Genomic DNA, 14,606 nt, shown 5'->3' on the forward strand with positions numbered 1-14,606 from the left:
AGGTGGTAAGCAGGCACTGTTTGAAGACGGTGGTAGTAGACAACGAGAGAGAACATCGGCATCCTGGTGTTTCTTTTCAGACTTGTAGGCGACGTGGAAGTCGTATTCTTGTAAACCAAGTATCCAATGGCCGAGACGTCCCGTTAAATTTTTTAGCGTCGCCAACCAGCACAAGGCGTGGTGATCAGGAACGACCGTAATGTGGCGGCCTTGCAGATAAGGCCGGAATTTTTGGACGGACCAAACAGCGGCAAGACTCTCTAGCTCGGTAATCATATAATTTTTCTCTGCAGGTGTTAGCGTGCGACTTGCGTATGCGACCACACGTTCTTCGGAAGTTTGCTGACGTTGCAGAAGAACAGCGCCGATACCATGGCCGCTGGCGTTAGTATGGAGAAGAGTGGGTGCGGTGTTGTCGAAATGACAAAGCACAGGTTCGGACGTGAGGGCACGCTTGAGGGCGTCAAAAGTAGTTTGGCATTCGTCCAACCATACGTAGGGAGCTCCAGAAGGAAGTAGCTGATGGAGCGGCGCCGCAATGGTGGCAAAGTTACGTATGAAGCGCCGGAAATACGAAGCTAGGCCAAAGAAGCTACGCAAGTCTTTGGCGCGATGGGGCCTGGGGAAGCTCAGGACAGCGGTAATCTTATCGGGGTCAGGTCGAATGCCCTCCTTGCTGACAAGGTGTCCGAGTACTTTAATGGTTTTGCTGGTGAAGTGGCACTTGTTTGTATTCAGCTGAAGGCCAGCAGCAGAGAGGCATGTCAAGACTTCGTCGAGGCGCTGCAAGTACTGATGGAAGGTCGACGAAAATATGACGATGTCGTCAAAGTAGCATAAGCAAGTCTTCCACTTTAGGCCCCGTAGTGCAGTGCCAATCATCCGCTCAAATGTGGCGGGAGCATTACACAGGCCGAAAGGCATTACGTTAAATTCGTAAAGTGCATCGGGTGTGGCAAACAATATATATATATATATATATATATATATATATATATATATATTGTTTGCCGCGCAACGAGCAGAGTGACACGTTTTATTTTCAACATTATTTATTTTCTACAAACACCTACAGCACCCAAATCGGGCAATGTTGTTGTATATATATATATATATATATATATATATATATTGGTGGGGGTTGGGGCACAGGCAGTAGGTGAACGCCTCAGGTCTAATATTTGAAGCTCCTCGCGGATGATGGTGCGGATGAGAGCACGGAGATCTGAAGAATGGGGAACCTGAGGATCGCTACTGTCATGTTGAAGACGAAGAGATTGCATCTCGTCTAGGCGCTGACACGTGGCAGTGATGTCTTGGACAGAAGCCGGATTTTGCACGATTAAGGCGTTGAACGCGACAGGCCCAATGCCTTTTAATATGTGTCGCACGCGTTCGGCTTCCGTCATGCTAGGGTTCGCACGGCGGCACAGAGCCAAGACATCCTCTATGTATGAGGTGTAAGACTCTTGCGGAAGTTGGAGGCGCGTGCCCAGCTTCTGCTTGGAGACTGCTGCACGGCTAGACGAGGAAGCGAAGACTTGCCGCAGCTTGGCGGCAAACGTGGACCAATCCGCGATGTCGGATTCATGATTTAATTACCACGTCTGTGCAACACCGGTCAAGTAGAATGCGACGTGCCTCAATTTCTGGGTATCGTTCCACTTATTGCAAGAACTCACGCGGTCGTAGTTGTCGATCCAATCGTCGACGTCATCACCGCGGCGTCCCGCAAAGACAGGGGGATCGCGTTGAGGGCACGTCACAGTCCAAGAGGGAACCGCAGGCGGAGTCGTTTGTGCGGTAGGGTTAGAGGCGCCGGAAGAGCCGGGGTTGGAAGTGCCCATCATAGTAGGGGTAACCAGGCACAGGCGGCGACCGGAACGTAGCTCCAGGGAGGACGGGAACGCGAGAGGACGTCGGGGTCTTGACGTACCTCCACCACTTTATAAGACCGAGACCGACCGAGCTGTCAAGCTCTTTTTATTCCAAAAAGCAAACGCCCCAGCTCATGCGCGAAGAAGTAGAAGAACAGGGAAGGTGATGATGGCTATGTACAAATGATGGCCACCTGTCGGTAGTGGGTCGAGGGCAAGAGTTGGTCGAACCCAAAATAGCGAAGAAGACCGCGCTGGTCATCTCGGCTCGAGAGCCAGCCCCGATGGACGCGTTTTCTGCTCTACGGTTTATTAAACCCACAAGCCTACTTCTGAAGGCTCCTGACAATACACACACACACACACACACACACACACACACACACACACACACACACACACACACACACACACACACACACACACACACACACACACACACACACACACACACACACACACACACACACACACACACACACACACACACACACACACACACACACACACACACACACACACACATGTGTGTGTGTGCGTGTGCGTGTGTATTGTCACGAGCTTTCAGAAGTAGGCTTGTGGGTTAATAAACAGTAGAGCAGAAAAGTCTGCGAGCGGTGCGTCCTGCTGTGACCGCTCTTCGCAATACAATACAATAATTAGGCAATAAAATACAGTTATGCAACCTACAACATTGTCCTATTTGGGTTGTGTAAGTGTTTGTAGAAAATAATGTTGAAAGAAAAAGCGTGTCACTCTGCTCGTTTCGCGGCCAATAGGTGCGTATCTGAGGCGCCTTCTATGTAATACGTAGCATTCGTTACATCGAATGGCATGACGTGCAGGTAATCTATATACCTGCATGTATATATATATATATATATATATATATATATATATATATATATTGTGAGCATTATATTAGCCCTTCATCTTCTTCATCTGTATATACTCATCATCATGGCCAGCGTCATTCGCTTCAGCGCGTGGCCGGCATAATAAACCGTCGAGATTGAACAGCTGTCTCGCAAGATATATATATATATATATATATATATATATATATATAGAAAAATCAGAAGCACAACTGCGTGGTTATCGTATGTGTATTTACCCAACTGTTTCGGTCGGTGGACCGACCTTTTTCAAGGCAGACCTTTCTTTATTGTAAAAATAATGCCACATTTACACGGTTGGTACTTTGATCTGAGCGCAAAATTCAAGAAAGAAGCGCTTGAGTTATTTTTTCCCCTAATAAATTATGTTCTTGTCGAAGAAGTGCAAATACTTCAGAAATAATCATGGGCCAGGTACGATAGTTTCATTCCCGCTATTTTTATGGTTATCTCTAGTATCCCTTTAGTCAGACTATGAGCTGTCGGTTCCCTACGTTCGCCCTGCAATTGCGTGTCTACAGACAACTGACAGTGTTAGAAATACACGTTAGCTGTTCATTTCTCAGCTGTAGTGCTCTACAAATGCAGCCCTTCAAGTTATAATATTCGCTTGCCCGCCGGTTTGACTACTCTTCCGTAGCGCGACACACCGCATTATTCAATGCAACGCATTGTGTGACGAGCGGGTTAAGCTATGCTCGGTTTCATGCATAGCAGGCAGCGTTATGCGTAGGCGAGAGGGACCTCTTTTATGGCACGCCGTCGTGGCCAAGCAATTGAGTCACCCATGGAAGATTACCTGCACGTCATGCCATTCGATGTAACGAATGCTACGTATTACATAGAAGGCGCCTCAGATACGCACCTATTTGCCGCGCAACGAGCAGAGTGACACGTTTTATTTTCAACATTATTTATTTTCTACAAACACCTACAGCACCCAAATCGGGCAATGTTGTAGGTTGCATAACTGTATTTTATTGCATAATTATTGCATTGTATTGCGAAGAGCGGTCACAGCAGACGCGACCAAAACTTGTTATGTCGCATACTAGAAACGCGAAAGCTTAAAGATCATTGGCTATTTCATACAATCTTACGTGCCTTTATTTTAGTGGTGCTAAATTAAGTAATTTTGTTGAAAACGCCGCAGTTGTTTTCACTGCGAGGCACTGTGGCCTGCTCACCATGAAACGGAGTTAAATCACTGTGGGTTAACGATTGGTTTCGGTGATATACGTATTGATCACTTCCGAAACGACAAAGCGTATCTGCAGAGGCAATGAACAAGCGAAATAATGCTGACGTTATCTCAGGATTATTAATGCGAGCGGATAGGCACAATTGCGGTCACTGCTTTACCGGGACACGTTTATACGCTTACGTTTCGGACTGTGGTGTTGAAAGCAACCAATCGTAAAAAAAAGCCAATTTCAGCAGCAATGAGAAAGAAAGAAAACAGGAAAAGACAAAATTCCATTTCTATTTTACACCATCTAATTTAGGCGAAATCGAAGTATCTTAAAATCATCTGTTCCACAGATGACATCAAGATATTCTGTTTCATCTTCAGTTTGCCGCTCCACCTTTTCAGGTTGGTTGCTGGAACTGACTGGCATTGGCTGTGCTGGTAAATGAGAATAATCAGGTGTCTAATTCAAGTAACTGACAGTAACTGTTCCTTTTTGGGCCCGTATAGCAAGCTAAGAAATGCAACTGGCAAAATATGAACTCGTATCCGCTGAACAGAAATTCCGAGAGCAGATATACTGTCGTTTTTTTTCTTCGGTTGGAACAAATTTACAAAAAAATCGCGTTAATGATATCGCTAAATTCTATCCACTCAATTCGGACTACCTAAAAGGCGTACGTTAGTAACGCGACAAAGCGTAATCTCCAGGTAGGTAAATATGCGTCGAGTACATCTTTATGCAATTTTGAGATGTTCCAATCGCGGAATTGAAGGCAAGGAGTGTAGTTAATGTATGATTGCTTAGCATAAATCTGAACACTTTTTTTAAAAGAACATTCTAGCAGGAACGCCAGTGTATTTTTCTGCACACTTTAAGACCGGATATCTCGAAAGTTGTCCCAGGATTACAATTACTGTAACGAAAACAGGATTCTTCTGCTTGCCTTACGTTCGGCAAATATAACTTGTGCGCCAAAGTAATTATTTAAAAAGGTAGTTAGTGAATATTTAATTAGTTAAATAACATTCGTATTTCTGATTCAGGCAATTTTCGTTTCTACCATAAATTCCTCTAGAAAGACAAAAACAGCGCTATCCCTCACAATTAAAAAACTGCCAAACAATTCAATAGCGGCTTTGGGCAAATAAAACATTTCCTGACGCACGCTTGACACCAATGCCTTCGCACGGGTGCTAGTCAGGCATGACTCCACTACTGCATCGCAATTTAAACAGGTGTGATCAAGCGAATAATAGACAGTTTTAGTTTAACGTTAGCGTAATAGCCGGGTTAAAGGAAATAGCGTTACCGTTGCGCAAACAAACTTTGCAGAAAGAGTTTTAGTATAGCGTGATAGCGTAGTTTACGCGCTGGACGCTATTCCATTACGCTTTAAATTTCGCATACATAGGGCACCTAAGTCTATGTGTGTGTGCGTCCGGAAAGTGCGAGAGGCAGCGCAATGAAAGCCAGGAGCGCGTTGTATTTTTACTTGCCATGTCCGCCGATCTGCAGCAAAACAGACAAGCAGTACAAGCTGTCGGGCATAGCCTCCGAAATGTTCCCATCTTAGAGGCCATATGCCGTCGTCGCGCCTATCTCCCAACTTTACCGACAGGTGGCGCTCGCATCTCGGAGAAAATTTCTCTCGTTAGGCTTAGGCGCGTTCGAAACCAGAAGCGATCTTGAAAATTCCTCAAGATTAGCCATAACACTCTCTCGTCGAAGCGGCATGAGACTAAGCAAAAGCCGTTTACGCAGTCATCTGCTACGACCGAAGTGAATTCCACAAAAACAACGCCAAATTCAGTTCGAAGCGGGCGACCGGAACCGCCGCCTTGTTTTACGTACACTACATAAACACGCTAGCACGGTAACGTTAACTCTGAGAAATAGCGTGCGCACGGTAAACGGTATGGGTCGTTTAGCGTTCTGCGCATGCGCTATTTCGATCCCGCTATTCCGGTAACCACGCTAAACTAAAACTGTCTAATGAATAAAGTTCGTTAGTGAATCTTTAGAATCAGCTATCTGTACATTGTGACTTGTTCAACCTGCGTCGGTTTCTCTTTGTAATCCACCAGAACAGTCAGAATTGCGCTCATTATGAATAAAGGAATAGCTGCTGGAATTAACAAGAAACACTATGTCTCGTGTTCCATGATTAACTGGGAAAGCTGAAGCCTGAAGTCTGCCTAGAGCATCATCGCAGAGCAAGCTGTAGTCTTTCACCCGCGCGCTAAGCGCATGCTCTAGCGAAAAGGCAGTGCGTTCGGCAGCAGCGTGCGGCTACTGCTCAATGAAAACCTACCGTGAACAAGATAGCCCGTCGATTGCAGGACCACGTGCTGGGCCTAACGTGGGGTAGGTATATAGGAGAGAAAAGAGTGAAAAGGTGGGCTTCACGAACTGGCTTCTGAGCAATTACAGTTTGACGTCAGGTTCACTTACAGTTTTATTCTGGCTCCAAATTATTACTCGATATGACGGCGGCTGCAACAACGCTGGTGGCGAGAGCTTGTGACCCTTTGCCTAACAAGGTTGTAGAAGCTTCAGAAGCGTTTGAGTTATCTGGCCATTGTCACTGAAGAACAATGATTGTAGGATAATATTTATGCCGTTGGCGACGCTCAAGTAGAATATACTACTAGTTAAACTAGTACTACTACTAGTAGTTAAACTCCATCTCCTCCGGTGAATCTCTATGCCAAAAGAGGGCGCGACCAACTCCATTGCCCATGCTTGTATCCAAAATCAAAAAAGATGGCTGACTAATGGAGTAGCACACGAGGAATAAGGATTATAAACAGGGATAAGGTGCCTCAGAAAGGCTGGCCAACGTTTCGATAGGAGGACCTATCTTCGTCAAAGGCGGCCTCGTCATCCTCGGCGGGTTAGTTTTAAAGGCTTAGTCGAGTGACGTCACGTCGATGTCCGCTGTGGCTGTCTGTAAAGGGAGAGTCTCTCCCTTTACAGACATTCGAGGCAGTAGATATACATCTTTGCGGGTAATTTTGTTAAAAGCACGGCAGTCTACGCAAATCGCACTGAGCCGTCTTTCTTACGTACAATAACGACAGGTGACGACCAAGGGATTGAGGAAGGGCGGATGATGCTTCGTTTCAGCATGTCGGCAACGTGGGTATCGATGATCTGGCTTTCGGCGGCAGAAACGCGATATGACCGCCGGCGCAAGATGGAAGTTCCATCTGTGTGTATGCGATGAGCCGTTGCAGAAGTCTGTCCCAGAAGAGGAGAGTGCACGTCGGACTCTTTATGCTTGGATAACAACGTCAGTAACTCTTCCGTCTGCTGTGGCGTTAGATAAGTGCTGATTGCACTAGCGAGAACAGAGGAAGGGACTGTCTCTATAGCTGTAGGTGCTTGTGACACAGCAGTAGTCGAGGTAAGCACAGAGGCAGGCTGAGTGTCCAAGACTCAAATTACAACAGCGCCTTTAGGAAGAAGTACTGGCTCAGTGGTTGTGTTGAGTACAGCCAAAGTGGCCGTGCCGTTGGTGAAGCGAACAAGGCTAGGTGCCAGAGCAATCCCTTTGGATCGGCACCGAGCTGATGGTACAACTAAAACGTCACCATCGGCGATGTCAAAGTTAACTACAAGAAGTTATTCGCGGCCAGGAGGCACCATACAATCGTCAGCAGTTCGTAAGCGAAGGCGCGGTTCGGGCACGTCGTCGGAATTGGCGGTCTCGGTCAAGTTAACGAGGCGTTGACGGCACGAAATGAAAGCAGACGCCTAAGAGAGAAAGTCAAACCCTAGTATAAGCACGTGAGCACAGGAAGTCAGCCCTGCGAACTGGATATGGTGGCGAATCCCGTCAATCGAAACTCCAACGGTGCATTGTGCCGATGTTCGAATCACAATAAGAGTCTCTCCCTTTACAGACAGCCACAGCGGACATCAACGTGACGTTACTCGACTAACCCTTTAAAACTGACCCGCCGAGGATGACGAGGCCGCCTTTGACGAAGATAGGTCCACCTATCGAAACGTTGGCCAGCCTTTCTGAGGCACCTTATCCCTGTTTATAATCCTTATTCCTCGCATGCTTGTATCCAGTTATTTTAGAGAGAAACTAAAGCTCTCCAACTTCTACATATGTTACACATTGCTCGCTTCCCAAATTATTTACGCATAAACTTTAACTGTTTGCTTAGCTTCTCATTGTCAAAATTTCGGAGGCATTTGTAAAGAAACTTCGACAAGAACCTCTACCACCACAACCACGACCGCAACAACAACCACGACCACAGCAACCGCGACCACAACAACCGTGACCACAACAACCACAACCACGACCACAACAACCGCGACCACAACCGCGACCACAACCACCTCGACCATCACCACCACGACCATGACCACCACCCGCGTGAGTTATATAGTTGCGAGAGCAGAATCTTTTAATCTGTCTCATTATCTAGCGAGAAAAGAAATAACTGCTTTCGGTCGCTGGTTTCGTGCTCCTTGTCCCAATGTGATGCTGTCAATGCCAATGACCACGAATTTTAAGCAATGGAGCTCTCTTCTCCGCAGGACTTGCTGGTGTTCCGGATGGCCCATTTCATATTGGGGGACGCGGCGACCCAGAACGCCCTAAAAGTATGCTATCAGCGTCCATTTGTTCTCTCGTGGCGTCGAACTAACAAAAAGCGAATCTCGTTATACTCGCAGAACTACGTGGGCCAGCGCGTGCTTGGCAGCACAAGCACTGACGAAGAACTGAGAGCCTTCGAACCTGTAAGTGCAACTAACCGGTACGGGAGTTCTCTTGTGTCTCTTTGGCGTAGTTTCCAAGAAGAACAGTAGCGCTGTATTTTATGCGGGAGCGGCAAGCAAGACGGTTCACCTGCACGGAGGCGAGCAGTGCACGCATTTGCGTAAACTTCGGCCTTATGGCTGTGGTCACATGGTTTTGTATCTTTGCAAATTAACCAATGTCAACAAAGTAACGTCTTATATTAGTTCAACAGTTCGCAATAATTAGGAGTGCGCGCAGATACTCATGCAATGTCTGCCTCCTCCTGACGCCGTACCCCAGCCTAGCCAAGCGGAACTTCAGCAGACGAAATGAACACGTCCACTAGGTAGACACTTACAGAAACCCCTCGCCCCGGATAATGAAACGCCATAAGACAGCGTGGTTACATGAACCAGAAGAAAGCAAAATGCGGTGCTCGATATTATTATTAGTCAGAACGACGAAAAGTCAACACTTACACCAAGGAAGGCGTAACAATAAAGGTGTTTACACCTTGAAGGGTGTAAATCAATTTTAAGGCTGTAAAAATTTGTATTCTACAGAACAGCGATGTCACGTTTAAGGCTATCAAAATGTATTGTACAAGACAGCGATCTCCAACTACACATGTCATGGGAGAGGCCGTAGTAGAAATGCGTGTAATAATTCTGACATTCGAAGAGGTTGATTTTTTATGCAGTCTTCGCATCGTTGGTCGTAGCTATCGGATTCAGTTGCCCCGAAAAGTTGACGGCACATTTGTTCTTTTCAACGATTCGATCTTAACCTGTTAGGCTGACAGTATCTCCCACGTAACGAAGCCCTTTTTTTCAATAATAGCACTTTTTTCAATAAATTCATAGGTGTGTTAACAAGGAAGACTTATCAGATAATTAGCTCCTGCTTCAACAAAAATGTTGAAATATGGAAACGAGGAATCTAATGTTCCACTAGTTCAAAGCGAATGCTGTGATGTCCTGAACAACGTGTTTGTTACTCATTTTGATAAGAGGACCCCCACAGCATACTTCCCGCCGGTGGAACTTCCGCACTGCCCGTGCGATCGATGCTCTCCGAATTCAGCTACTGGGGCGGCTGTCCTTCCACCCACTTCCTAAGATATTTGTGTCAGTGTGCGTGATCTGCATCAAAGATTGATGCTTGCGTACCCGCAGGATCTTCCCAAGGAACGTCTCGTCGCATGGCGCCAGGAATCGTACAAGATAAACAAGCTCGGCAGGACTTTTGGCAACACCAAGATGATCACCTGGAAAAATGGGTAAGAGATGCGTCGCCAGTCTGCAAGAACGGACGCTCACATCGTTTTTTTTTCTTTCTTGTTTGCTGCTGATTCATTGAGGTATGTGCGTCCGACGCGTCGGCCATTGTCTCTAGTGTCAACGTACATTGTTCCACAACCCTCAAAGTTTGCTTCAGCTGTAATTCTGGCGTTCTAAGAGTGTCGGATCAACACTGGCGCATAACTCGCTGTAGGCCTGAAACGCATGGCCTATCAGTGAATCTGCCATTCTACTATGTTCTCTTGTTTTCTTACTGTCATCTTCGGATTAGCTTAAAGCCCTTTAGATTAGCTAGGACCAAAGCAGAGATTGAAGGGACATGAGAGACAATCAATACGTTAACTTTGATAACTATTTTGAAATCATTATTTGCCTTATCTCGGCGATAAGGCAGTTCCCTACGCGAAGCGAAAGCGAAGGGATAGGATAGGAATAAATTCTATTTGTCCAACGGTTATGGCTGTTGGTGCCCGGGGCGAAGCAAAGCGGAGGGCAGGCGTGCATTTTTTTAAAACTTTGAATTGAAACCCAAGCGTTTTGACGTCACTGTGACATTGTTGATTTTATTCGTTTCAAATTGCATTCCCGTATTAGCGCCGTTGTTGCGGCAAGCTGGTGCAGAACTTGAAAATGGTGTCGACCCCTGTCGTTCGCTCTTGCGTGTTTCTGGCTCATGAAGACTCCTAAAATGTGACTTTTCTGGTACTGCCGAAGCGTAATGCAGCAATACAGCTCAAAATGCGTTTCTTTGTGCAGTTCGTTGAACTAGCACATAACGCGTGTATGTACACAGTCATCTGAGGAACACATCACTTGCGATAATTCAGTGTGAATCCTGTAATGTCTGGTACTTTATGCGCAAAATGTTTCCCAAACTACGAGTAGTAAATCGCCCCTCTTCATTCTTGGCGACTCCAATTTTTCAGACATCAGGTAGGAAAGAGCGTCTGTTTCCTTAAAACACAACTCAACTGCAAGCACATAACTAATAACTTTTTGTCAGGACTTCAACTTAACTCAGCTCGTTCACTTTCCCACTCACATAGCTCCCACTTCCGCTAACATTCTAGACCTAATACTTACTACTCCAGACCTAGCTTGCTGCTTAATTCATTCACCGGGAATTAGCGACCACGCTACAATTCACTTCACTGTACGGGCGCGGGTTTCCAACAAGAAAACAAAAAACAAAACAGGGTCATCCAAGACTACAGTAAAGCATATATTACTGGAATGAATAGGGAATTGCAGGCCTATGATGATCGTTTTTTGCTGGTTTTGAGCAGCGATTGGTTGGGGCCAACTGGTTGCTTTAGAAAAACAACTATTGTCTCTTAATTGATGACTGTGTACCTAAAAGCAGTTTCGAGTCCTCGGTCTCCGTGGTTTCATAACATGTTAAAGCGCATGCGCAACAAAACGAAGCGGATATTTCGACGCGCAAAGCTAAGAGCCAGAACAGACCATTGGTCTGCTATCAAAAATTTCACCGATAATTCTGTACTGCACTTTCAAAGAAGGAATTCTTTGATAAAACTGCCTTTGCTACTGCGTTCTAACCCCCGTAAATTTTTGAGCATTATTAACGGTTCTCAAAGACACACATTGGATAATACAATCTCATGTTCCAGTAGTTCAAAGCGGATGCTTTAATGTTCTGAAAAACATTTTTGTTGCTCATTTTACTGCACCCACACAGTCTTTCCGCATATACCAAAAACCAACTTATTACCAATGGATCCCATCGCTATTGATGCAGTTGGTGTCGAAAGGCTTATTGTCAAATTAAGTCTTCATCGGCCGGCTCAGGTTGTATCTCATCAAGAATGAAGTGTACACAAGTTTATTCGTCATTGATATTGTTTGTCAAAGCTTTTTGAACAGTCATTACAGATGTCTACACTGCCCTCTGACTGGAAGATAGGAAGGTGGTCCCTGTGCATAAATCTGGTGATGTAAATTCCCCCAATAATTACCGTTCCATATCATTAACATCCATTCCAGTAAAAATCTTACAGCACATAATACTCACACCTCATTGAATTCCTTGAGTCCAATTCCTTCTTCAGTATTTATCAGGATGGATTCCGTAAAGCAGTTTCGTGCGAAACGCAGTGACTATGTTTTACCAACGACTTATTCATTAAGGCTGATAATGAATAATTTGATACTGGTTGTATATATTTAGATTTTACCAAAGCATTTGATTCCGTCTCACACGACCTACTTATCTTTAAGCTTAATGAACTTAACATAGAGCCCAGTGTACTTGCATCGATTAAAGGATTTCTCTCAAACCGTAGCCAGTATGTGTCAGCTAATGAGTTTTTGTACACCTAATTATGCCGTAACATCTCGTGTCCCGCAAGTGTCTGTTTTGGGCCTTCTGCTTTTCGTGATTTATATGAATGATCTTCCTACTTGCCTTTCCTCCTCAACTGACCGACTGTTTCCAGATGACTTTGTAGTTTACCAGAAAATTACTAACCATGCTGATTAGATAAATCTGCAACACGATCTAGATAGGGTATTCGAATGTTGCAATCAATGGCTCATGACACGTAATACAACTAAATGTAAACGCATGCGAGTTTCTTGCCATGCTACTACTCATTGTCGGCGTACTTACTACCTGAATAGTATTCCATTACCATCAATTGACAGTTATAAATACTTTGGTGTTCACATTTCTTCTAATCTTCCGCGGAATACGCATGTCGAATATGTAACTATAGCAACGCGAATCGCATGCTTGACTATCTGCGTCAAAATTATTTTGATGCCCCATCGTCGCTGAAGTTTACAAAACTTTGGTACGTTACAAGTTAGAGTACGCATGCGCCATATGGAATCCTACTCAGACCACCCTCATTCAAACTCTTGAAGCCATTCAGAATCGCGCAGCACGTTTCATATTATCGAATTATTCGCGTCATTCTATTGTAACGTCTATGAAGAAAGCGCTAAATTGGCCTGACCTTTCATTGCGTCGAAAGTCATCTCGCCTTAATCCTTTTCACAAAATCTATTATTATAACAACGATTTGAAGGACATCCTGTTTCATCCACCTCATTATATCTCTTCAAGGACCGATCGTCGCTTCAAGGTTGGTCGACCGTCTTGTGGCACGAAATTGTGTAATGACTCTTTTGTTCTTAGAAAAAATGTCGCATGGCACCACCTTCTTCCCTCCACAATCACAAGCATAGCTGATGACCATTTTCCCCCACTCCTTTCTGTAGTGCCTTTGGGCCCTGAAAGTATTTTTATTGAACAAATAAATAAATAAATAGTGCAGATTTATGATAAAAAGCTTCGCACTATTGTGCTCGAGAGGAAGGAAGCATTATATCGGGACCAAGACCAGTTTCCCAATTCAATAACGTAGAAAGCAAAACGTTATCATTCGAGAAATGCTAAAGTGGTTCGAATTATTCAAGGTCAACTCTTATTGTAGCTGTTGCTTGTGGCAGTAAATGCTGATGTTCACGTTTTAATAGGACGGTCTTGTGGCAGCCGTTCTCGGGAGCCACTAATGGGCACAAATATCTTTGTGATCCCGGGATGCGGATCGTGGCACGCCACATAGTCGTACCTCTGCACTTTGTATATCATTGTGCCGTTCATAATGGACTTTGTGACACTATTTTTTGCCTCGAAGACCCAGAAAAGTGAAACTTTAAGACAAATCAAAATTGATTCATGACCACATTTGCAGGTAATTTTGATTGTGCTACAATTATGGAAGCCTGAAGGCATTGATGCGATATAATAGCATGTTAATTCCAGAGGTAGCGACTTTCTAATTACTACCAATGGCATTATATATCTCCAACAGGTTGTGCTTGATCGCCGTACTTAAGCGATATTGGCGAATTTCGCAGGAACGAGAAATGTCGAACTATATGCCAATATGTGCCCTCTTATTGGCGTGGTAGAAATAAACTTCAATGTTAAAATACTTAACCGGATTCATAGTACCACGACTATGCGCATTTGGTTACACGGTGATGGTACGCTCAATATTTGCTTTCTCGCCGTTTACGAGCAAAGACCCTAGAAGTCAGCTTGTGCTGCCCACGAAAAAAGTGTGCCACGTTTAGCAGGCAGTTTTCTGTTATTTAAGAGTAATGTACTCGATAAAGTATACTTGGATGTGAGTGGGGCGTGAAGCGTGCCTTTTTTTTGCGTAAATGCGATAAGACGCGTTCCGTAGACTGCGGCGCGCGCTAGAAAACGTGGTTTCCTCGACTTCTACGACAGGAGACCAGAAGTTCCTCCGAACCGTTGGCTGGTGCGAGCGCAGGTTGCTAAATATTCTCAGGCGGGCCTCAGCCTTAGACGCGCATTACTGGAAGAGACATCGGGCAGCAGAGCAGTGCTGCGAAAACGACTTCTTGGGAATTTAGAGTGTAAATTAGAGCACCGTAATGAATGGCGTCAGGAGAAGACTTTAAGTCACAAGCACGATGACTACTAGCATTCGCGGCTGGATGTTCATCTACTATCGCATAGCACGCGGATAGGGAGCGGGGGGCTCCAGTATAGCGCATGGTGCTCATTACGGTATACGCAA

General features: G+C 45.1%; 1 protein-coding gene across 1 annotated transcript in view; it reads left to right on the plus strand.

The window, feature by feature from the left end:
- The first annotated feature begins 2,711 nt into the window (after positions 1 to 2,711).
- The window catches only part of LOC125943694 (kinesin-related protein 10-like), a 34,513-nt gene continuing 22,618 nt past the window's right edge, over positions 2,712 to 14,606 (plus strand). Inside the window, exons 1-3 of the mRNA XM_049663158.1 lie at positions 2,712 to 2,722; positions 8,181 to 8,359; positions 9,848 to 10,007. Coding sequence (XP_049519115.1) covers positions 2,712 to 2,722; positions 8,181 to 8,359; positions 9,848 to 10,007 — 350 coding nt within the window. The remainder of the gene's footprint in view (positions 2,723 to 8,180; positions 8,360 to 9,847; positions 10,008 to 14,606) is intronic.

The sequence above is a fragment of the Dermacentor silvarum genome, chromosome 2 (assembly GCF_013339745.2).
Source record: "Dermacentor silvarum isolate Dsil-2018 chromosome 2, BIME_Dsil_1.4, whole genome shotgun sequence".
In the NCBI taxonomy this organism is placed as follows: Eukaryota; Metazoa; Arthropoda; class Arachnida; order Ixodida; family Ixodidae; genus Dermacentor; species Dermacentor silvarum.